At 45.2% G+C, this 25563-nt stretch overlaps 1 protein-coding gene across 1 annotated transcript in view; it reads left to right on the top strand.

Annotated features, from left to right (window-relative positions):
• The window catches only part of VPS18 (VPS18 core subunit of CORVET and HOPS complexes), a 23162-nt gene extending 6460 nt beyond the window's left edge, over positions 1-16702 (top strand). Inside the window, exons 4-5 of the mRNA XM_075331197.1 lie at positions 4149-6004; positions 12919-16702. Coding sequence (XP_075187312.1) covers positions 4149-6004; positions 12919-13647 — 2585 coding nt within the window. The 3' untranslated portion in view covers positions 13648-16702. The remainder of the gene's footprint in view (positions 1-4148; positions 6005-12918) is intronic.
• The last annotated feature ends 8861 nt before the right edge of the window (positions 16703-25563 follow it).

Raw genomic sequence — 25563 nt, 5'->3', positions numbered from 1 at the left:
ACAAGCTGGGGTCATAGGAGAACCGCATTTGGCTGGATACTATTGTATTGCTGTATATAGTGTAACAATCAAAGGTTTAAACCTCCAAAGGGACCAAAAAATGAGATGAAGAATATATGTATAGAGAATAAATTACCCACATTTCCCTCTTCAGAAATAAAGAAATGGAAAAAATATAGATAAACAGATCTGGCATCATCATGTCCAAAACAGGCACCACTCGAATATCCAAAAACAAAGCTGTGCAGGATGGCTGTCACCACACTCGTACTGACCTGGGCACTCGTGTTGTTAAGTCATTTAGGCACACAATGCTTACACACAGCCCAAAAGAATCAAGGCATTTTTTTATTTTTTTTTTAAATTTGTAAGAATTTAAGGCTAAGTTCACACTTCCGTTGTTTTAAATCCGTCAGGTCCTTCGTTGCGAAGCAACAACAGATCTATGTTTTTTTTTAGATGTCAACTGACGCAACGGATGTGTCATTTCACAGGATTCCATTTACAGGAATCCTGTGAAAAAACTGATCCGTCGCGTCCGTTACATCCGCCGTGCGTCCGTTTTTTGACTCATCCGTCGTCATCCGTTTGTGTTTGGGACATACCAGTGGGTGTGCCAAACATGCTGGGCATGCTCAGTAGAGCAAGACGGAATCCAGCGCTAGATTCCGTCATGTGACAGATTACAGCAGAATCCAGCACATAGACATCCATTATAGCTCTTGACGGATTGCAACTGACACCTGCGGAGTGCATTTTTTTTTTTTTTTTTGCCACTCAAAAAAACATTACATGCAGCGTTGCTCCCGCCTGACAGTCTGTCACTAAACGACTGATCCGTCACGCGGCGGATGCAACGCAGGGCCATCGGTCACAATCCGTTGCCAATAGAAGCCTATGGGGAAAAACGGATTCCTGCAAAATATTTAGCAGGATACCGTAATTCCTCAAGGCGATGGATTACGACTGATGCAAAACAACGGAAATGTGAACGTAGCCTAACACTTGTAAATTCTCCCATTTTCCAACACATTGAATGGTGTTACACAAAACAACCCACAGTCCCTCATACATACTGACGGAAAAAATAAACGGGTAGGAGTCTGACGTTGGGGGATGAGAAAATGGAAATATCCAAGACGAATAAAAAATGTAACAGTTTACTTCGAAACCGATACATTTATGAGAAAAAAAAATGTTGACAGATGCCAAAAGCATGATATTTGGGAAACAAGTGTGTGACTTCAGCCTAAAAGCTGGTCTGGAGCCAAAACCAGGCACGTGAGGAAGGTTACAATGCCCGATAGTTACAGACATGAAGCGTCACATGGTACAGAATATGGCTCATGTGTCATTGCAAGGCTCTGCTCACAGTTCAGTTGTGGGTTACACGTGGCCTGATCCTTCAATAATTGCTACCATCACATTCTGTCGTGGTTGCTGTCATTTGTGCAGAAAATATAGCACAAGAAACTGTTGCAATGTTTTTTGCTTCCCCATCTGAGGGCAGCGTGATGTGGAGACAGAGCCCATAATTAAAATGATGTCAATCACTGGGCTGCTGCAGCTTTGATATACTGTATTTTTCGGATTATAAGACTCACTTTTCCTCCCAAAAATTTGGGAGGAAAATGAGGGGTGCGTCTTAAAATCCAAATGTAGCTTACCAGGAGGTGGTGGAGAGAGGTCACAGGAGGCCGGGGGAATGCGGTGTGCTATTGTGTGGCGGGTAGCGGCTCTCTTGTGCGGTGGGCAGTGAGGTTTGTGCGTCAGGCAGCGGCTCTCTTGTGCGGTGGGCAGTGAGGTCTGTGCGTCAGGCAGCGGCTCTGTTGTGCGGTGGGCAGTGAGGTCTGTGCGTCAGGCAGCGGCTCTGTTGTGTGGTGGGCAGTGAGGTCTGTGCGTCAGGCAGCGGCTCTGTTGTGCGGTGGGCAGTGAGGTCTGTGCGTCAGGCAGCGGCTTTGTGCGGTGGGCAGTGAGGTCTGTGCGTCAGGCCGCGGCTCTGTTGTGCGGTGGGCAGTGAGGTCTGTGCGTCAGGCCGCGGCTCTGTTGTGCGGTGGGCAGTGAGGTCTGTGTGTGACGCACTGGTCGGGCCAGGTAGTCACAAATAGGGCCACGCATTACACCTGTCCCTCATAGGTAACACACAGCCAAACACTAAAACCCTAGTCACCCCCTCAGGGCTTGGTGGACACACCAGGGGGCGGAACCAGGCGGTTGGAAGACGCCCACCAAGGAGTCTCAGACAGCCCGGGGCGGGAAACAAAAGAGACACAACAGTTTGAGAGTTCAAGTTTGAGAGGTGTGTGGGCCTGAGCTGTGAGCAGCTCCAGCAGAGGAGAGAAATCAATTTGAGCAGGTGCCGGTGTAGGAGCCCTGGTACCTTTGGCTAGGAGGCAGACGGCGGTCTCCGTCTGCAGGAGCCAGGAAGACGGCTCGGTGGAACCGAGGTGGACCGGGACAGGGTTGTAGCCCGCCGGAACCGACTCTGAAATCGGAGCACAAAGGGGGGTACTCAGACCCTGAAGCTAGGTCCAGAAGTGACTGGGGGCTAGCTAATTAACTGATTGAGGCCAGGACTAGAGGTCCTGTCCCACCCAAAGTCCCGACGAAGACAACATCCCAAGGAGGTGGATACAAAGCCACCGCCATGGCTCAGAGATCCCACGGGCAACGGGCTCCTTAGGCGACCACAAGCCGGGAGCGGACGCCTGACGTTGCAAGCACAGGCAGTCTACCATCACACACAGGTGCAGGAGAAAAAGGCAGAGACCACCAGCAGGGTGGGGGACCAGACTGCAGCCGGCTGCGGGCACCGACCACCATCACCTTGGTTTACTAGAGACTCGTGTGTTTACTAATAGTGAGTACATCAGCACCCTCCGGCCGCCCATCTCCCTGCACCGCCAACCAAACCCAACGGGTCCCGGGGCCACCATCCCTGCCCACGGAGGGGTTAACAACTTGCTGCTGAACATCCCCCCCGGGTGCCCCGTAACTTCAGCGGTGGGGTCCACCTTCACCACAACCCTTGGGTGGCGTCACGAACTTAACACGGCTCCGGCCGTACACCTACGTCCCCAAACCACAACTCCCCTTTTAGTTGAAGTGACCGCAAGACACCCCGGGTCCGGAGACCCTCGAGCCACCCACTGAAGGTTCGGATCCGAGCGGCTAGGCTGCCGAGCACGGGGCGGTACATGTGCGTCGGGCAGCAGCTCTGTTGTGCGTAGGGCAGTGAGGTCTGTGCGGCGAGGAGCGGCTCTGTTGTGCGGCACGCAGTGAAGTCTGTGCGGTGGGCAGTAAGGTACTGAAGATTCTGAAGATGCAGTGAGGGCTTCAAATAATGGCGCCCTGAAGTTGGTGCATGCGCAGATGCAGCTCTCAGCTCAAGCTATCATCTGCGCACACGCCGACACCGACCGCGATTTCTTTGAAGCCCACATGACCCACATCTTCAGAATGTCCCGTGACTCACCACCTGCAGCGAGCAGAGCTGTGGCGGCTGACCCAGGACAGCGCAGCAGCCCCCCAGTGAACATCTGGGCCCCTTCTGCACCGCCGCAGTATCGCTGTACTCCAGCACCGCCGCTGCCTCCTGTGACCGCCGCTCCACCACAGCTGCTGCCTCCCGGTAAGACCCCACTAGATTGTGAAATGGACCCCATATATACACTGTGTGTGTGTGTGTGTGTGTGTGTGTGTGTGTGTGTGTGTGTGTGTGTATATATATTTTTTTTTTCTCTAAATTTGGGGTGCGTCGTATAATTCGGTTCGTCTTGTAAAACGAGAAATACGGTAATCCTTGTTTGTCTGATGTAGATGTGGCAGAGTTAACACTTTTGAGCTGTGTATAGCCACCACTGATTGTCAGCTTTCTGTATACACTGTGCGGAGTCATGAAGCTGACAATCGGTGGTGGCATGGTTGGACTACCTGACAGCAGACCAAGAAGTCCTCAAGCGGGCAACAACCTGGTACAGTTTCCTTTTAAAATTTGCTGTAACTGCTGACAGAGCTTGTTAGTCCGTAGATAGGCCAAAAACAACAATTTGTATCCATAACTGTGTAATATAGGCCTTAAAGCAACAATACTCTAGTTTTTTTATACCTTCTGTCTCTGATCGGAGTGTGCTTTGTATTCATTTCAGGCTCGCACCTCGTGATTGCTCTGAGCACCAGCGAATGCCTGTACCTTAATCGTAATGTCCAGAAAGTCCGTCCACTTTCCCGGTGGAAAGGCCACCTGATTGAAAGTATCGGCTGGAACAAGTTTCAGAAAAACGATACAACCACAGGACCGATACTCGTCGGCACGGCCCAAGGTCAAATCTTTGAGGCAGAAATCTCAACTGCTGAAGGTGGACTTTTTGGCACCAACCCTGATCAGTATTTCCGCTTTCTTCATACGTTGGAAGAAGAGACTGGACCTGCTCCAGTTTGCTGTCTAGAAATCAATTGTGGGTATGAAAATCGTTACTGTGTCATCGCAACAACTCGAAAAAGGCTCTTCCAGTTCGCTGCCAAGATAACTGAAGGCACTGAACAGCAAGGGTTCGCTCCACTGTTTAACCAAACCATGGATGATCTTCCAAGCATCCAAGAATTTCCTGGCAACCTTGGTTATAGTGAAATTGCATTTTACACCCAAAAACTTAGGTCCTACCCAATGTCATTTGCCTGGATGATGGGGAATGGAGTGCTGTACGGCAATTTGGATTTTACCAGGCCTGACTCTGTATTGACCGATGTCCAGGTGTGGGAGTACCCTTCTCTTGCAGAGAAGCCGATATCCATCGTCATTACACAGTTCCATTTCTTGCTTTTGCTGCCTGACCGAATCAAAGCCATCTGTACTTTAAACGGGCAGGTAGTGTTTGAAGACATTTTCACTGAAAAATTTGGCCCTTTAAGAAGGATGGTAAAGGATCCAGTTATCGGTCAGATCTGGATCTATACAGAGAGAGCCGTCTTCAGGTACCATGTTGAGCGAGAACCTAGAGACGTTTGGAAGATGTACATGAACATGGGCAAGTTTGACCTGGCCAAAGAGTTTTGTAAGGAGCGTCCAGAATGCATGGACATGGTGTTGGCCAAGGAAGCGGAATATTGCTTCCAGATCAAGAAATATAAAGAAAGCGCCAAATGTTACGCCCTCACGCAAAACTACTTTGAAGAGATAGCGCTTAAATTCATCGAAGCCAAACAGGAGGAAGCACTTATGGAGTTTCTCTTAAAAAAGTTGGCGAACCTCAAGTCTTCGGAAAAAATCCAAGTCACGTTACTCACAACTTGGTTAACGGAGTTGTATCTGAATCGCCTTGGGTTGTTGGAAAGCGATTCATCCAAAAGAAGCTCTTACCTGAAAATGCGGGAGGATTTCCGGTCTTTTCTAAGTAGCAAAGTAAATAAGGAATGTCTAAGTAACAACCGGGCATCCATATACGATCTTTTGGCCAGTCACGGAGACACCGAACACATGGTTTATTTTGCTGTTCTTATGGAAGACTATGAACGGGTGGTATCTCATCACTGCCAAAATGACGACTACGATGAAGCCCTCAATGTATTGTCTAAGCACCAAGACAAGAACCTCTTTTACAAGTTCTCTCCCGTCCTGATGCAGCACATTCCCAAAAAACTTGTAGATGCTTGGGTCAGAATGGGCAAAAAACTCGATCCCAAAAACCTGATTCCCGCCCTTGTTAATTACAGTCAAAGTGCGTGCACTCAGATAAATGAGGCCATTCGGTACATGGAGTTCTGCGTCTATGAACTCCGGGAAACGGAGCAGGCCATCCACAACTACCTGCTGTCATTGTATGCACAGTTTAGACCCGATTCTCTGCTTTTATACCTGGAAAAAGCTGGCACTAACCCCAACAGGATTTATTACGATCTGAAATATGCCCTGCGCCTATGTGCCGAGCACGAGCATCACTGCGCCTGTGTGCACGTCTATAAAGTTATGGAGCTCTACGAAGAAGCCGTGGATCTTGCTTTAAAGGTAGATATTAAGTGAAAAATACTGTGAAAAAAAATAAATAAAATGCCTTTTTAATACAGGAATATAATTCCGATAGTCATTTTCCTTTAATATATATGATAAGCAGTTCTTTACTATTTATGACGAACCTACACCTTTTAATCTTTGAAGATCTGTCACTGGCTCAGAAATATTGAGTTGAATATCTTATAAAAATGTACATTGTTGTGAATGTCATCCGAGTGGGTGCTGGGGTGGAGCTCCCTCTGGTGGCCTGGAATGGTAAGGAAGCTGAGTTGGAATCTGTGATTCAGACAGGTGATGGAATTAATAGGGAATCCAGGAAATCCTATTACAGATCAGCCTAGTTTATTTAGGAGAGCATTGTGTGTCTGGCGGTTGCCGGTGATAGATGTTCTGCCTGCTTCTGAAGATGGCTGGGAGTTTTCCCTTCTGATTTTTCAATTTATTTGGTGCCTGAATCTACTTCAGATAAGTTTACTGTTATGATCTGGTAACAGTGGACGATCACGAAAAATCCCATTAATAAGGAAAAAAACAAAACCACAACAGTAGTTGGAAACTGAGCTGACCAAAATCTATCAGACAACACTAGAAGTAGCAGTGGTATGTGCCTAACACACCTAGACACCTAGTCACTGCCGGACAAACTTGCTACACCTCAAAGATAGAAATGAGGAACCCTAACTTGCCTCAGAGCAGTCCCCTCAACATGCAACAACGGTGATGTAAGAAAACACAATACATAGAAAATATGGATAAGCAAAGGTGAGGCCCGACTTACTATATAACTGATTGCAGCCAGCAAAAAACCCCTGAAAAAATACCAATCTCCTGATAATAAAAAAATACTGAAACCACACGGACTCTCCCCCCACTATATCAGGTACTCTTGTGCCAGACACTTTAAACAGAACTGCAGATATAATGGGAAGAAACAAAATCACAGAACAAACAATATTCTAAAGTGCAAATAATCCAACACTGACCAGGGAGCAAGCTCCCTTTCTTTCTGGAGGGAACTGCCCTGCTTTCAAAAGCAGAAAGACAGATCCTCACATACAAGAAACCAAACACAGAACCAAATGGAATATGCAGAAACATTCTTAAGTGCAAATCCAGCAATTAAGCACAGAAACAGTAAACTTATCTGGAGTAGATTCACGCAGCAAATAAATGGGAAAATCAGAAGGGAAAACTCCCAGCCATCTTCAGAAGCAGCAGGAACATTTATCACCGGAGGCCGCCAGGCACAAAATGCTCTCCTAAATAAACTAGGCTGATCTGCAATAGGATTTCCTGGATTCCCAATTAATTCCATCACCTGTCTGAATCACAGATTCCAACTCCTCTTCATTACCATTCCTGGCCACCAGAGGGAGCTCCACACCAGCACCCACTCGGATGACATTCACAACAGAACACTCTTTTCTGGCTGTGTAGTTGTTTTCCTTTTTGCTCTGCGTCGCTCCATTGCAGATATATTCACATTTGTTGCATTTGGAGCTCGGTATGTGACATTTCTGCTTGCAGTCCAACTGGGCGTTTCTTCAGTCTTATCTGGGAGCGTTTCTTGTCTCCTCTGCTTCCAAGATACTGCCAATAACTGCTCACCACCTTGTCTAGCAGTCTCAAATGCTGTTGAACTGTGATTGTCAGCATCTGGGAAGGACGCGTGGAAGCGCTTGCTTCCAGAAAAGACTCTGCTTGTAGTCAAACTGAGTGTTTCTTCAGAGATTTCACATAGTGCGCTCCAGAAGTAAAAATATGAATATCTCTACAATAGATTGACGCAGCGCAAAATAGAAAAGAGCGGCAGAATCAGCGGAGCTTGGGGATTTAAACAAGGAATCTTACTCAAATTGTTTGAGCAAGTGATAGGTCCTCTTTAAGACCAAGCTATTTTTAAAGACCCGTAACAGTTTTTTTTTTTTTTTTTTATTTTTTTCGTCGGTGGAGCCGTGTGAGGGTTTGCGAGGTAATTTTTTTTAATGGATACTATTTTAAGATACAGTGCTGGCCAAAAGTATTGGCACCCCTGCAATTCTGTCAGATAATGCTCAGTTTCTTCTTGAAAATGATTGCAATCACAAATTCTTTGGTATTATCTTCATTTAATTTGTCTTCAATGAAAAAAAAAATTGTCATAAATCCAAATTGGATATAATTCCACACCAAACATAAAAAAGGGGGTGGACAAAAGTATTGGCACTGTTTGAAAAATCATGTGATGCTTCTCTAATTTGTGTAATAACAGCCCCTGTAACTTACCTGTGGCACCTAACAGCTGCTGGCAATAACTAAATCACACTTGCAGCAGGTGACATGGATTAAAGTTGCCTCAACCTCTGTCCTGTGACCTTGTGTGCACCACATTGAGCATGGAGAAAAGAAGGAAGACAAAGAACTGTCTGAGGACTTGAGACTCCAAATTGTGAGGAAGCATGAGCAATATCAAGGCTACAAGTCCATCTCCAAAGACCTGAAAGATCCTGTGTCTACGGTGCGCAGTGTCATCAAGAAGTGTAAAGCCCATGGCACTGTGGCTAACCTCCCTAGCTGTGGAAGGAAAAGAAAAATTGACGAGAGATTTCAACGCAAGATTGTGCGGATGGTGGATAAAGAACCTTGACTAACATCCAAACAAGTTCAAGCTGCCCTGCAGTCCTAGGGTACAACAGTGTCAACCCGTACTATCTGTCGGCGTCTGAATGAAATGGGACTGTAGGGTAGGATACCCAGGAAAACCCCACTTCTTACCCCGAGACATAAAAAAGTCAGGCTGGAGTTTGCCAAAACTTACCTGAGAAAGCCTAAAACGTTTTGGAAGAATGTTCTCTGGTCAGATGAGACAAAAGTAGAGCTTTTTGGGAAAAGCCATCAACATAGAGTTTACAGGAAAAAAAAAGAGGCATTCAAAGAAAAGAACACTGTCCCTACAGTCAAACATGGCGGAGGTTCCCTGATGTTTTGGGGTTGCTTTGCTGCCTCTGGCACTGGACTGCTTGACTATGTGCATGGCATTATGAAGTCTGAAGACTACCAACAAATTTTGCAGCATAATGTAGGGCCCAGTGTGAGAAAGCTGGGTCTTCCTCAGGCTAAGTGCGCACGTTGCGTAATTGCATGCAGTTACGCTGCGATCTGCACCGCAGCGTAACTGAATGCGTCCTGCGTCCCCAGCACAATCTATGGAGATTGTGCAGGAGTAGCAACAAAAAGAGGACAATGCCCTCCAAAAATTAAGTATTACTCACAGCAAGTTGGGCTGCAGTGTGTACATCGCCCAGGCCAAAAGCTAATGCTCTACCAGGATACAGCTAAACCCCCACTAATGTGGAAGCGTCACGGGTGCAGGAGAAGCAGATCACACACACACCTCCATGGAATGGAGGGGAGGCGAATGCTAGATAATAAAACTGCACACTAGTGGCTTGCATAGAGCGCTGTTCACATGCAAGTTCACATCGCCCAGGCCAAAAGCTAATGCTCTACCAGGATACAGCTATGCAAGCCACTTGTGTGCAGTTTTATCATCTAGCAATCGCCTCCCCTCCATTCCATGGAGGTGTGTGTGTGATCTGCTTCTCCTGCACCTGTGACGCTTCCACATTAGTGGGGGTTTAGCTGTATCCTGGTAGAGCATTAGCTTTTGGCCTGGGCGATGTACACACTGCAGCCCAACTTGCTGTGAGTAATACTTGATTTTTGGAGGACATTGTCCTCTTTTTGTTGCTATTTTTATATTTAGTGTAGGGACCTACAGACATGAGGTCCCGTGACGAGGGTGTAGGCTTACGTTTTATGGCCATAAATACCAACAAAAACCTCATATTTTTTTGTTTGTACAGGATACAGCCAGGCCCCTTTCTGTTGGGCCTTGCATTGTAGAGTGTCTGTCCGTGCATGATACACAGTGGGGTACGGCTTGGCAGCCCGCCTGATCTAATAGAAGGGCGTCACCTAATAGGCTGCGGGTTTGTGACTGTGCCATCTGCATGTGAACAGCGCTCTATGCAAGCCACTTGTGTGCAGTTTTATCATCTAGCATTCGCCTCCCCTCCATTCCATGGAGGTGTGTGTGTGATCTGCTTCTCCTGCACCCGTGACGCTTCCACATTAGTGGGGGTTTAGCTGTATCCTGGTAGAGCATTAGCTTTTGGCCTGGGCGATGTACACACTGCAGCCCAACTTGCTGTGAGTAAGATTGTGCAGGAGACAGGCGCACGTGGCGTATTAGAGCGCAACGCTTCGGCTGCTGCCCGACGCGCGCGTTCTAAGAAGTGACATGTCACTTCTTTCGTGCGCTCTGCATGTAGCCCCTGCTCTGTCTATGGGAGGGGCTACATGCAGAGCGCATGAAATCGGCTTTCATTTCTGCAGCGATTTGAAGCGCACGTGTGCTGTTCAAATCGCTGCAGAAATTTCTGCAGGGACAGTACGCAACGTGCGCACATAGCCTCTTCCAGCAGGACAATGACCCAAAACACACTTCAAAAAGCACTAGAAAATGGTTTGATAGAAAGCACTGGAGACTACTAAAGTGGCCAGCAATGAGTCCAGACCTGAACCCCATAGAACACCTGTGGAGGGATCTCAAAATGGCAGTTTGGAGAAGGCCCCTTCAAATCTCAGGGACCTGGAGCAGTTTGCCAAAGAAGAATGGTCTAAAATTCCAGCAGAGCATTGTAAGAAACTCACTGATGGAAGCGGTTGTGCGCAGTTATTTTGGCTAAAGGTTGTGCAACCAAGTATTAGGCTAAAGGTGCCAATACTTTTGTCTGGCCCATTTTTGGAGTTTTGTGTGAAATGATCAATGATATGATTTTTGTTTCATTCTCTTTTGTGTTTTTTCATTGCAAGAAAAATAAATGAAGATAATAATACCAAAGAATTTGTGATTGCAATCATTATCTGACAGAATTGCAGGGGTGCCAATACTTTTGGCCAGCACTGTACATAATTTTTTTTTTTTTATTGTATTTTCGTGTGCACTGGCCCTCCCCATACACATTCATGCAGGAGGTTAGACCAGGAAATCAGGGCTGTATCAGTACATCTCAAACATTGAGAAATCTGTTTTTAAAAGGCATCTGTCACCCCCCCTTTGACCGTTTTTAAGCTATTACTATGGGCATACAGGTAATCGGATGGTGGAAGTAGTATGCCTCATAGTATTACTTTAGATCACTATATGCAACATAACCTACCGGGCTACCGAGCGGTTGCTTCCCTGTAAGAAATCCCCACCTTAGTGCTTCATTATCCTTCCTGTCACCTCCAGTGTCAGTCACAGCTGGCAAACCCCGCGCGTGCGCAGTAGTGTTCTTCAGCCGGCGTTCATTCACCTCCCATTGAATGTATTGGGCATACGCTGGTGAGTCAACGGAAGTGGTGCTATCGGTGCACTATTCTAAGTTGTCCTCCCAACTTCCTGCCTGCAGACGGGCTGGCAGGTGGGGGGGAGGTTGCAGGCGGGCGGGTACACACACACACACACCTGGGCAATGCAGGAAGTCAGGAGGACAACTTAAAACAGCGCACCAATAACAGAAGTGGAGATGACTCACCAACGCATGCGCAGTAGATTCAATGGGGTGAATGAACGCCGGCTGAAGAACACGCTATTGTGCACACACGGGGTTTGCCAGCTGTGACTGTGACGCTGAGAGGATGATGCAGCACCACAGTGGAGATTTCTTATAGGGAAGCAAGTGCCCCAGTAGCCGAAGCACAACGCCCAGTAGCCTGGTAGGCGAGGTTGCATATAGTGGTCTAAAATAATATATGTAGAGCAAGGCATCTACTATGAGGCATACAGGTAAGGCTACTTTCCCAGATGATTGGGGGGAATTTATTTTATGTGTTGTATAATTTTGCTGTTAATTAAAAATGAACCTGATTAAAAAAAAAAAAAAGGCTACTTTCCCATCCTGTTACCTGTATGCCCATAGTAATAGCTTAGAGGGAACCTGTCACCAGATTTGGGGCCTATAAGCTGCGGCCACCACCACCGGGCTCTTATATACAGCATTCTAACATGCCGTATATAAGAGCCCAGGCCGCTGTGTAGAATGTAAAAATCACTTTATAATACTCACCTAAGGGGCGGTACAGACTGGTTGGATGGGTGTCCCTGTTGTCCGGTACTGGCACCTCCTCTTTAGTCCACCTTTGCCCTCCTTCTTCTGAAGCCTGAGTGCATGACGCGTCCTATGTCATCCACACTCGCCGGCATTGCGGTCCTGCGCAGGCACACTATAATACTTTGATCTGCCCTGTGCAGGACCGCAATGCCGGCGAGTGTGGATGACATAGGACACATCATGCACACAGGCTTCAGAAGAAGGAGGACAAAGATGGCCAAAAGTGGAGACGCCAGTACCGGAGAATGGAGACACCATCAGACCAGTCTGCACCGCACCACCGCTTAGGTGAGTATTATAAAGTGATTTTAGATTCTACACAGCGACCTGGGCTCTTATATACAGCGTGTTAGAATACTGTATATAAGAGCCCAGTGGTGATGGCCGCAGCTTATAGGCCCCAAATCTGGTTACAGGTTCCCTTTAAAACGCGATCAAAGCGGCTGACAGATTCCCTTTCAGGTATAGTGGAGCACGTTCTTCTTCCCTTGGAGCGTTGCTGCCTGCTTGTGATTGATCGGCACCATACAGGAGGCAGAAGTGAACACCCCAAGTGAAAACGGTCTGATAACACCCACCTTAAGGAAAGTAAAATCAATACGTGCCAAATATATTGATTGCTAGGATCTATGCAACATAGAGGCAAAATAAGAAAAGTTTCATTCCGCTCTGCAGCCACGTGATACATTTGGTGACAGGTCCTCTTTAAGGACAATTCCAGCCATAAATGGTGTATATAATACTAGCTTACTTTACTTTTCCATTTAGGTTGATGTGGATCTTGCCAAGTCGTGTGCAGATTTACCAGCCAACGACGAAGAGCTGAAGAAGAAGCTGTGGCTAAAGATCGCTCGTCATGTGGTGCAAGAAGAGAAGGATGTGAAGAAGGCCATGGTCTGCCTGTCCAGCTGTAACCTTCTCAAAATCGAGGACATTCTGCCATTCTTTCCAGACTTTGTGACCATTGACCACTTTAAGGAAGCCATTTGCAGCTCCCTTCAAGCTTACAACCAGCATATCGAGGAGCTGAAGCAGGAGATGGAAGACGCTACCCTGAGTGCCAAGCGAATACGGGAGGACATGCAAGAAATGAGAAATAAGCATGGGTCGGTGGACCCTCAAGACAAGTGTTCCAGCTGCGACTTTCCCCTCCTGAATCGCCCCTTTTATCTCTTCCTTTGTAATCACATGTTCCATTATGACTGCCTGATGCAGACCGTGGTCCCAAACCTTCCGCAATATAAGCAATTAAGGCTGGAAGATCTGCAGAAGAAGCTAGCAGCCGCTGGCCAGCAGTCTAAAAGTCGCTCCCACGCGAAGGACGAGGACAGTATCAGTCTAGGGAAGGGCCAGAAAAGTCGAGAGCAGATTAAAGCGGACATTGATGACCTTGTGGCTGCGGAGTGCCCTTTCTGTGGAGAACTGATGATTCGCTCTATTGACAAACCTTTCATAGACCCACAGCAGTATAAAGAAGAGATGCTGAGCTGGCTGTGATATCTGCCCGTAAGGCCTCGATGAAGACAAGAAACGTCCGAGGTTCCATTGATGGACACTTTGTTTTCTCTTTAGTGGTATGTGCACATCGAGGCTTTTTTGTTGAGTTTTTGGAAGGTTATCGAGGAGGATTTGGAGAGTTTCCACGCAGATTCTGTTCCAAAAACGCCTAAAAAAACACCATTGTGTGCATACCCTTCCAATGACAAGAATACTGCCATCAATAAACTGAAGCTCCCTGTCATGTGTCCTCATCCACTCATTTATGACTGGAGGCTCTTTGAATTTTTTTTTTTTGCATTGATATTTTTATTTTTTTTTATAAAGGACTGTCTTCTACTCCTATAATACAATTACAGTGCAATATAATGGTTGATTTGCTTCTGAAAAGGTCTCACTCAACCTGTAAGGCCCCTTTCATACATCAGTTTTTTGCCGTCAGTCATAATCCGTTTTCTGGACAGATCCGTCGGAGATTGTGGCTAAACTGAGGCAATGGATCCGACAAGCTGAGGGCTAAATAATGGGAGCACGCTCAGTTAAAAAAAAAACCGGAATCCATCATCGGATTCAGTCATTAAACGGATGATGACGGATCCTGCGCCCATTGGCTTCCATTCTACCAAACGACGGATGGCACCAGATCCGTCGCTGTCCGTTTTTTCGTCGTACACAAAAAAATGTTAGTTTAGCCGTTATCTCTGTCCGACGGACAAACAATTTTCAACAGATCCTTCGAACAACGGATGAAATGTGAGGCCATCCGTCACAATCCGTCGCTAATACAAGTCAATGAGAAAAAAAAATGGATCCAGCAGCATCAGTCGCCGGATCCGTTTTTTTCAAAATTCGACAGATTGTGATTGATGGCAAAAAACTGATGTGTGAAAGGGGCCTAACAGTCGTGTGTTCTGTAGATTGATTTGCTTTAAAGGAAACCTGTCAGGTCCAATATGCTCCCAGGACCACGAGCAGTTCTGTGCATATTGCTAATTTCTATCTAATTGGCCCTGTATACACTAGAATAGATAACGAGATCTATAGAAAAATTATTTCTAAAGATCTTTATCGTATGCTAATGAGCGTGGGGACTAGTCCCAAGGGCGTTGCTTCCCTTGCTAGTCAGCGCCATTAGCATGTTAGTACTCCGGGCCCCTGTGGACGTGCTAACATGTTTATGAATGTGCAGCATCACAGGATGATCTCACCTCTCCGCCGCCATCGCTGCCCGACGCTGGATTTCGTCTCAATGCGCATGACCCCGGAGTTCCTGTCTTGCACACTATGAAGCTGAGTGTACGCGTCCTGGCTTCAAACTGAAGTACTACGCATGACCGAAAGTTCGAGATCATGCGCACTGAGCTGAAATCCAGCGTCAGACGGCGATCACAGCAGAGAAGTGAGTGATATCATCCTCTGATGCTGCGCTTTCATTAGCATGTTAGCACACCCAAAGGAGCGTACTAACATGGTAATGGAGCTGACTAGCAAAGGAAGTAACGCCCAGGGGACTAGTCATATTGCTCCTGACAGGTTCCCTTGAAGTGTCAAACGTGAGCGTATTCCAATGACCACAATGCCTGGACTGATTGCAGGTCTCTCGCTCCAAATTTACAGGCTCATATCTGTCTGACGCTAGAAGTCTGGGTCAGGAGGCCTCCGGTCAGTGCAGCCATTGTGGTCTTTACGTGACCTGTGAAATACACTTGTCTAAACTCAGCCTAACAAATATAAAAAAAATGTTGGACAACGCTCAGATTTAGAGTCCCGATTTAAAGCTGCTGTTCCACAGACGTAGAATATTTTAATCAATAGATCTTATAATAATAATAAGTTCCACAAAGGAATTGTTAAAAAAAAAAATGTTCCTGTGCTTAGATAATTTTACATATGTGCCCGTAATATTTGTTGTGTTTGAGCTGTTCCAGGTCATGGTTGGCACATAGCAAAGAATTATTATAAAGCCAGGAATATTTTTTTCCGTAGAAGCTTGAACCTTCGTTTTTTTTAAACACATTTCCCTGTCTGTTTTATCACAGGAGCAAGTGTTTCTACTGCATCTCCAGCCCTCTAAGCTCATCACAAATTAAGTCTGTGACGTAGGAACTCGAGTGGACGCTGAGCTCATGGGACACACTCATGATTTCTTATGAGCTCACAGTACGGGTGATGCAGCAGAAACACTCCTGTGATAAAACAGGCAGGGAAATGTATTACCTTAGAAAGCAGTTTCATCTGTATACTCCCTTATCCTAAGTGACCTATGCTTCCTCCCCTGAACAGGAGCTTTGTTTCGACCATGAAAGTTAGCAGCTCTGCATGCTCGAGAACAGCCATCAAACAGTACATAACAGGGGCACATTATTAGATCTAAGTACAGAAAACTTTTTTTTTACACATCCAATAGTGAAAATTATTATTATTTCAAGATCTATTAATTAAAATGTACTTTCATAGGACAACCCTTCTTAAGGTCCATTCGTGTAGGCTGATGACTGGTCGAACATTCAATCTCATGCATTAGCAATTTCTGCCAATCTGATGGTTAACGGTGTGTATGCAGATATCTTTGTGTATGCAGATATCTTTGTGTATGCAGATCTCTTTGTGTATGCAGATATCTTTGTGTATGCAGATATCGTTGTGTATGCAGATATCGTTGTGTATGCAGATATCGTTGTGTACGCAGATATTTTTGTATATGCAGACAGATATCATTGTATATGCAGCTATCGTTGATACTTGCAGGGCATTGCTTCTATAATTGTGCTGCCATCTATAATTGCATAATGCCGATCAATCGTTTGTCCACACATGACCGATTAGCTACATATAATTGGTAGAAAATCAGTGCCTTTCAACCTAGTATTTTCCGCATGTGTGTATGGGCCTGCAGTATTTTTGATTTTCTTGATGACCCTGAGCTAAAATTGACTTAAAAGAAATACGCTGTATGTCAGATGATAACCTTTGATCTAGCCATTGATTATTTTCCTTCATGTTTGCTTCACAATAATTATACCATGAATATCTAATAAATTATGTTCCAAACGCATGTAATGTTAGAGGTCGTCCACTGCCTTAACTCGGTTGTTGGTTTTGCCATAAGTGCCTCAGGATAATGCCCCTAAAGATCCTCGTCTACCTTTTCTGCCAGGTCCATCTTGTTTTATCCAAAAAGACTGAAAGCACTCCCAAGATGCAGTCTGAACAGGTGCAACAGTGAACATGGCATATAATAACAAAAAAAAGACAGCTGCACTCTGAAATGCTAAAGCATGGGTCCCCAATTCCAGTCCTTAAGGGCCGCCAACAGTGCATGTTTTCAGGATTTCCTTAGTATTGCACAGGTGATAATTTAATCACCTGCACAGTTGATGATTCCAACACCCATGCAATGCTAAGGAAATCCTGAAAACATGCACTGTTGGCGGCCCTCGAGGACTGGAGTTGGGGAACCCTGTGCTAAAGCATGCAAACAATGAATGCAAGAATATAGCTATGCATTACTGCTTCACGGGAACCTGTCAGGTCCTACAGTCATATGAAAAAGTTTGGGCACCCCTATTAATGTTAACCTTTTTTATTTATAACAATTTGGGTTTTTGCTATTTCAGTTTCATATATCTAATAACTGATGGACTGAGTAATATTTCTGGATTGAAATGAGGTTTATTGTACTAACAGAAAATGTGCAATCCGCATTTAAACAAAATTTGACCGGTGCAAAAGTATGGGCACCCTTGTCAATTTCTTGATTTGAACACTCCTAACTACTTTTTACTGACTTACTAAAGCGGTTTTGTAACCTCATTGAGCTTTGGACGTCATAGGCAGGTGCATCCAATCATGAGAAAAGGTATTTAAGGTGGCCACTTGCAAGTTGTTCTCCTATTTGAATCTCCTATGAAGAGTGGCATCATGGGCTCCTCAAAACAACTCTCAAATGATCTGAAAACAAAGATTATTCCACATAGTTGTTCAGGGGAAGGTACAAAAAGTTGTCTCAGAGATTTAAACTGTCAGTTTCCACTGTGAGGAACATAGTAAGGAAATGGAAGAACACAGGTACAGTTCTTGTTAAGCCCAGAAGTGGCAGGCCAAGAAAAATATAAGAAAGGCAGAGAAAAGAATGGTGAGAACAGTCAAGGACAATCCACAGACCACCTCCAAAGACCTGCAGCATCATCTTGCTGCAGATGGTGTCAATGTGCATCGGTCAACAATACAGCGCACTTTGCACAAGGAGAAGCTGTATGGGAGAGTGATGCGAAAGAAGCCATTTCTGCAAGCACGCCACAAACAGAGTCGCCTGAGGTATGCAAAAGCACATTTGGACAAGCCAGTTACATTCTGGAAGAAGGTCCTGTGGACTGATGAAACAAGGATTGAGTTGTTTGGTCATACAAAAAGGCGTTATGCATGGAGGCAAAAAAAACACGGCATTCCAAGAGAAGCACTCGCTACCCACAGTAAAATTTGGTGGAGGTTCCATCATGCTTTGGGGCTGTGTGGCCAATGCCGGCACCGGGAATCTTGTTAAAGTTGAGGGTCGCATGGATTCAACTCAGTATCAGCAGATTCTTGGCAATAATGTGCAAGAATCAGTGACGAAGTTGAAGTTACGCAGGGGATGGATATTTCAGCAAGACAATGATCCAAAACATCGCTCCAAATCTACTCAGGCATTCATGCAGAGGAACAATTACAATGTTCTGGAATGGCCATCCCAGTCCCCAGACCTGAATATCATTGAACATCTGTGGGATGATGTGAAGCGGCGGTCCATGCTCGGCGACCATCAAACTTAACTGAACTGGAATTGTTTTGTAAACAGGAATGGTCAAATCTACCTTCATCCAGGATCCAGGAACTCATTAAAAGCTACAGGAGGCGACTAGAGGCTGTGATTTCTGCAAAAGGAGGATCTACAAAATATTAATGTCACTTTTATGTTGAGGTGCCCATACTTATGCACCTGTCAAATTTTGTTTAAATGTGGATTGCACATTTTCTGTTAGTACAATAAACCTCATTTCAATCCAGAAATATTACTCAGTCCATCAGTTATTAGATATATGAAACTGAAATAGCAAAAACCCAAATTGTTATAAAGAAAAAGGTTAACATTAATAGGGGTGCCCAAACTTTTTCATATGACTGTATATGCACCTAGGACCACAAGCAGTTCTGGGTGTATATTACTAATCCCTGCCTATCCGTCCCTGTATACACTAGAATAGGTAAAGAGATCTTTAGAAAAAGTAGAGGGGACTAGTCACAAGGGCGTTACTTCCCTTGGCTACTCTGCCCACATAGCATGTTAGTACGCCCACAGGGGTGTGCTAGCATGGTAATGAATGCGCAGCGACGCTGCACATACCTCACTCAAGATGGTGGCCGGCAGAGGATTGATGTGCATTGCGCATGATCCGGAGTCCCCGGGGACTTCCAGTCATGTGCACTAAACTGATACCAGGTGTAAGCTTCCTGGCTTCAGTGAAGTACATTGTGCATCACCGGAGGTTGTGGGGACTCCAGATCATGCGTAGGGCGCATCCATCCGCCTCCGGCCGCCATCAAGACGGAGGTATGTGTGCGGCATCACTGTGCATTCATTAGTATGTTAATACGCCCACAGGGGTCTACTTGCATGCTATGTGGGCCAACTAGCCAGGGGAACTAACACTCTTGAGACTGACTCAATAGCATATGAGAAACAATCTTTAGAAATACTTTTTCTAAAGATCCCTTTAGATCTGGTGTATACAGGAACGGTTAGGCAGGAATCACTAATATGCACAGAACTGCCCGTGGATCTGGATGCATGTTGCACCTGACAGGTTCCCTTTAAGGAAATCTAGGAAAAATTTTGATATTTAGCATAGAAAAATGGTCATGTCTATATCTGCCCAGTAGCCACATCAAGGTATATCTCATATACTCGGCCATACACATGGAGGTTTGTAACCCAGAGAGAGGCTTCAGTTTAGTGTAGGTTCCCAGTATACGAGATATGCCTTAACATGGCTACTGGGCAGATATAGAAATGGACATTTTTCTATGCTAAATATCTAAATTTTGTCTTACATATTTCCTTAAGCAGTGATGCATATCTATATTCTTACATTCATGGTTTGCCTGCTTTAGCATTTCAGAGTGTAACTGTCTGATTTTGTCATCTTGTTTTATACATCGTGTCCTGGCATCAGACATAACATCCTCTTCAGATTCCTTTGCTCACTTCTGACTACACTTCCCATTATAAAAGATTATCCATAGGGCTCACGTCAGGGTGTTGTAGCACGCTCCCAATTACCATCGGCTTCACTTCCACCTTCAGAAATATATAGTAATCAAGTAATCAAGAGGCGGTGATCTGCGGCTGGATTACATCCTCCATTGTGATTCTTATATAGTATATACAGGATAAGATTTTGATTTTTGTTTCCAGGAGGGAGGGTGCCTACCCTGAATCTGTACACAAAGGGTATTGAGGCTTTATAAATCCCCATTTTAAAGGAGTGCTCATCTTTTTTTCAGATGGAGCAAAAACAGGTCATATAAGGTTGAATAAAATGATACTTTGATATCTGCGATCTGAGATGCAATCTTATTCCAAAGATTCCTTGAACAGCTGTTCGAGGGTGAATATGTCTGCACTCGATGCAAGCATGTTGCATATTTGGAAGCCAAGGTAACTGATCTAAATATGCAGCTTACAACACTAAGGGGCATTGCAAACCTGGAGAGGAGTTTAGAGCTCACTGTGCGGCTCTGGCTGGGGCCAGTAGTATGGAGGAGGGTGGAGGTGGGGAAGGTCAGGACCCAGAGTTAGGTAGCTGGGTAACAGAAGAAGGAGAGGTAAGAGTAAAAGTGTCAGGGAGCCTAGCCCTGATCTGGCACAACCTAGTAAATATGCCTGTTTGGCTGATATTAGGAATGAAGGGCCAGGACTAGGATCACTACAGCAGGACATTGCTCCTAGCAACCAGGAAAGTGACTGCTGTAGGAAGGAGGGAAATAGGAGTGCAGCAAAGCCCAGACAGATGTTGGTGATAGGGGACTCTATAATTAGGTATCATCTGTCGCCAATACCATGAATGCCGAACAGTGTGTTGTCTGCCAGGTGCTTGGTTTGGCATATCGCGGATCGGATAGACAGATTCCTGCGGTAAACTCAGCGGTCATGGTGCACATTGTTATTGGTACCAAAGTTAGAGGGAGGTGGAAGGTCCTTAAAAGCTATCAGAGGGAACTAGGAGAGAAGCTGAAGTCCAGGACCTCCAAGGTGATGTTGATCCTGCTGACAGATTCCCTTTAAATTATCTAACAGTAGTGTTTCTAACAACTAACTGAAAGACCATTAGACACTACTTATAGGCATTACTTTCAGACACATCATGTTGTGTATCAAAATATTTTTTCCGAACTATTTAGTATTTGGAATGATGAGCAGAAAAAACCCTCCCAGGACCAAACCAGAAATGTGTCCAAATCAAGCTGCATAATGAATGAGATGCTGCAGGCAATGGATGCATAGTCATGCAGAGACAGGTCATTGCTGCAAGCTAAATGCCATTTGTTATTTTAGACTTTTCAGCAAATGCAGCAACCCTTGGGTATTGTCATTTACAAAAGTATTGCCAATAGCTAGGTGCATTTATGTAGGAAAATGTAGCGTGAAACTTTATCTGGAGAGACTCACTAGATAAACACCTTGCACTCTTACATATAATTTTGATGTGTGGCTCTCTGATTTGATTACGAGCTTAAAGAGGTTGCCCAAAACTAAGACAACCCCTTCTGATTCCACGTTTCCCCCAGAGAAATTAAAAAAGCCTATACACCCCTCCAGTGCTAGCACAGTTCCAGCGGTGCCGTGGTTCGCGTTCCCGGGGCTCACGTGACATTGGGACGTCACGCAAGTCCAATCCGTGCCAGCTTCTGTCTCCCTGCCTTCGGACTATATGAGTTCGTCAACTGGAAGTGAATGCTGTGACTGACACCCACTTCCTGTTGATTGCTCATTTGATCCAAAGGCGGGGAGACAGAAGCCAGCACTGATTGAACTCGGGGCTTGCGTAATGTCACAAGATCACGTATGTCCCGGGAATGTGATCCACGGAACAGCTGGAACGGCGCTGGTAGGAAAGGTGAGTATAGGCTTTATTGTTTTACCTGGGGGAAACGTTGAATCAGAAGGGGTTGTCCTAGTGATCGTGGACAACCCCTTTTTAAAATTTAAGATTTTCATATATTTGTTCTATTAGTGTTTTTCCTAGTAATAGAACTTGTACCTGTTAATTTATGGGGCTGTTCACACATCCGTGAAGTTTTGAAGCCCTAGGAGTCCACACCAAAACACAGGCACATATAAGATTTTGGTCAGACTCACAGATCAAACTTGACAGTATAAGACCCCTTTCACACATCAGTTTTTTGCCGACAGTCAGAATCCGTTGGCCTGACGGATCAGTCGCAGATTGTGGAAAAACTGATGCTACGGATCCACCGAAAAAACGGATCTGTTGCATCCGTTTTTTCATCCGTTTCTTCTGTTTTTTGACTGATCCGTTATTAAAATGCCCAATGGGAGGCTCCCAAATGTTATTGGCTACTGAACACCTATATATACAGTGTTTTTACACCCCATCTTTGACAGGTTGTAGAGCAAGTGGCAAAAATGGAAGGTGTGATTGCGAACATTGTGAAGATCTATGTGGATTTTACTTTTGAGGTGAATCATTTGGAAGCAATCGTTCTTGAAAAGGAGCAAAAAAGAAAGCGCATCATGCATCTGCACCGGCGTTGTTTTGGGATCCACCCAATCACAGCACTGAGAATGACACGTGGGGTGTATTCTACGTTATATATGGAGTTGATAGGAAACCCCGAGAAGTTTAACTATGTTCGGATGAAAGCGGAAAACTTTGATATTTTGATTGCACGTGTTGGAGACCTCATCCGTAGAAATGACACCTATTGCCGCTTCTCAATTTCATCGGCAGAGTGTTTGCTGGTTACTCTTCGGTAAGCCATTTTTATTGTATCTCCTCCTGTTAACGCAGACTTATAACTGTAATGTTGTTGATTTTAGTTTGTAATTTGTATTGTCTTGCCTTAACAGATTCCTTGCAACTGTTGCAACTGGCGATTCCCTTTCCATTCCGACTCGGGATGTCCACCATATCGGGCATTGTAAAACACACCTGCCATGCATTATGGGAATGTTTACATGAGGAATATATCCCACATCCTACAACGGAGAAGAAACTAGATGGGACACATGCATCATATGCATCATAAGACAGCATATGGTCACCCTCAAAAAGGCAATATAGAACACTAAGAGAACTAGGAGGGAATAAATGACCAATATCATAAGTTTGAAAAAAGATCAATTCAAACAGGATCAGTTCAAGTATATCAATATAAACTTCATTAAGTATAAAAAACAGATTTTTAAAAAACTTGAGCAGTAATCCTAAGTTATAAGTATAGACAAGAAGATAGAAGAAAGGTTCAGAGCAAAGGCTGTTCAGGTCTGAGCCATCACCATGGGGAATAAAGATAAAGACTCAGTCCCGGCATGTGAGACTTAGTGTTACCATCCTAGTGGAGATAAACATGCCGATTATTCAGAAGAGCATAGTTACTTACCCATGGTGAAGCCTAGTCAGACCAACAGCCACCGCACCCCAACGCGTTTCGTAGTCTTTTTCAAGGGACTGCGACATGGTGTGTGGTGAGGGAGATCTATTTATATGTGCCCCAAACAGATGATAGGTCAAGCGCTCGTTACCGGCCGCATACAGGGGCGGAGATCCGTCCGGAGCGTCCATCATCGGGCCGTTCCCGGAAGTGACGCGGGCGTAGCAGTGTCGTCACACTGCGCCCGCCTCATCCCGTTGAGGAGGCCGTCATACAGGAAGCTCGGGAGGGGACCGCACAACGCATGCGTGCCACGGGCGCGGCCATCTTTAAAGAGGGCACTGAGAAGGGCAAAATCGTATCTGGCGATGCTTGTTTTTTTTTATAGCTTTACATATGGGAGATTGATGCATCAATATGTGATATTTTTGGGGTGGATTTTGCCTCTGGGATCACCTCTTTTTTGTTTTCTCCTTTTTGCCTTTTGCTGTGACTGGCATACAGATAGGATGCGGACCTTGGGTGATATGCTTGATGACAAGCATCTATTGGATGTGATATGTATGCCTGTTGCAGCATTGGTAGGAGGAGAGATGCTCAGCTGGCCCCTCCCCTCTCTATTGTGTGCCGCTTTGTGGGATTATATACATCATTCCCATATTACCCATTATATATCCCCAATGCCTGGGAGTGTCTCCCATCCTTGCCCATCCTTGACTACTTATGCTATACACTAAACATATTCCTACTTGGTATCGCCAGATACGATTTTGCCATTCTCAGTGCCCTCTTTAAAGATGGCCGCGCCCGTGACACGCATGCGCTGTGCGTTTGTGCGGTCCCCTCCCGAGCTTCCTGTATGACGGCCTCCTCAACGGGATGAGGCGGGCGCAGTGTGACGACACTGCTACGCCCGCGTCACTTCCGGGAACGGCCCGATGATGGACGCTCCGGACGGATCTCCGCCCCTGTATGCGGCCGGTAACGAGCGCTTGACCTATCATCTGTTTGGGGCACATATAAATAGATCTCCCTCACCACACACCATGTCACAGTCCCTTGAAAAAGACTACGAAACGCGTTGGGGTGCGGTGGCTGTTGGTCTGACTAGGCTTCACCATGGGTAAGTAACTATGCTCTTCTGAATAATCGGCATGTTTATCTCCACTAGGATGGTAACACTAAGTCTCACATGCCGGGACTGAGTCTTTATCTTTATTCCCCATGGTGATGGCTCAGACCTGAACAGCCTTTGCTCTGAACCTTTCTTCTATCTTCCTGTCTATACTTATAACTTATAACTTAGGATTACTGCTCAAGTTTTTTAAAAATCTGTTTTTTATACTTAATAAAGTTTATATTGATATTGTTGAACTGATCCTGTTTGAATTGATCTTTTTTCAAACTTATGATATTGGTCATTTATTCCCTCCTAGTTCTCTTAGTGTTCTATCCTACAACGGAGAGTAGGCTGGACATTGCTGAAAACTTTCAAAAGATTTGTCAGTTTCCCAATTGCTTGGGTGCAGTGGACGGTAAACCTATTCAGATTGTCAAACCAGATGCATCTGGCTCTGAATATTTTAATAAGAAATATTTCTCCATCGTGCTTATGGCCATTGCAGACGCACAATACAAGTTCATAGCAGTCGATATTGGGGCCTATGGCCGCTCCAATGACTCTCAAGTATTCAAATTGTCTGTAATGGGGCATTATTTAAATCAAAACAGCTTCCAGTTTCCACCACCAAGACCGCTTCCTCAAATTTCTGGGCCACCAATGCCGTTTGTATGTGTTGGGGATGAAGCATTCCAACTCTCGCAACACCTGCTGAAGCCATATGCAAGTAGTGGCTTGACGCCAACGAAAAGAGTGTTTAATTATCGCTTAACACAAGCACGAAGAAGGGTTGTGTGCTTTTGGCATTCTTACATCCAAATGGCGAGTTTTGTTGACCGTTATTAACCTACAGACTCCGTGTGGATGAGTTGGTGAAAGCTTGTGTGGTCTTGCACAATTTCCTAATATGCAAGGAACAGATTGCCATGGATGACAATTTTGTAGAAACCTCCTTGTATGATTATCAGAATATTACTTTTCAAAGTCCTGTGGCAGTTTCAAGAATGAGGTACAAATTTGCAGAGTACTTTATGTCACCCCAAGGAAGAGTAGAATGGCAGGAGGAGATGGTTTGATATCTTTGTCTTTTGATATAATGTATGTTGGAGTACCAAACTTGTTGCAGTTATCATATTTGTGAT

This window comes from Anomaloglossus baeobatrachus, chromosome 12, assembly GCF_048569485.1.
Source record: "Anomaloglossus baeobatrachus isolate aAnoBae1 chromosome 12, aAnoBae1.hap1, whole genome shotgun sequence".
Lineage (NCBI taxonomy): Eukaryota > Metazoa > Chordata > Amphibia > Anura > Aromobatidae > Anomaloglossus > Anomaloglossus baeobatrachus.
This window is presented reverse-complemented; position numbering and strand designations above follow the sequence as displayed.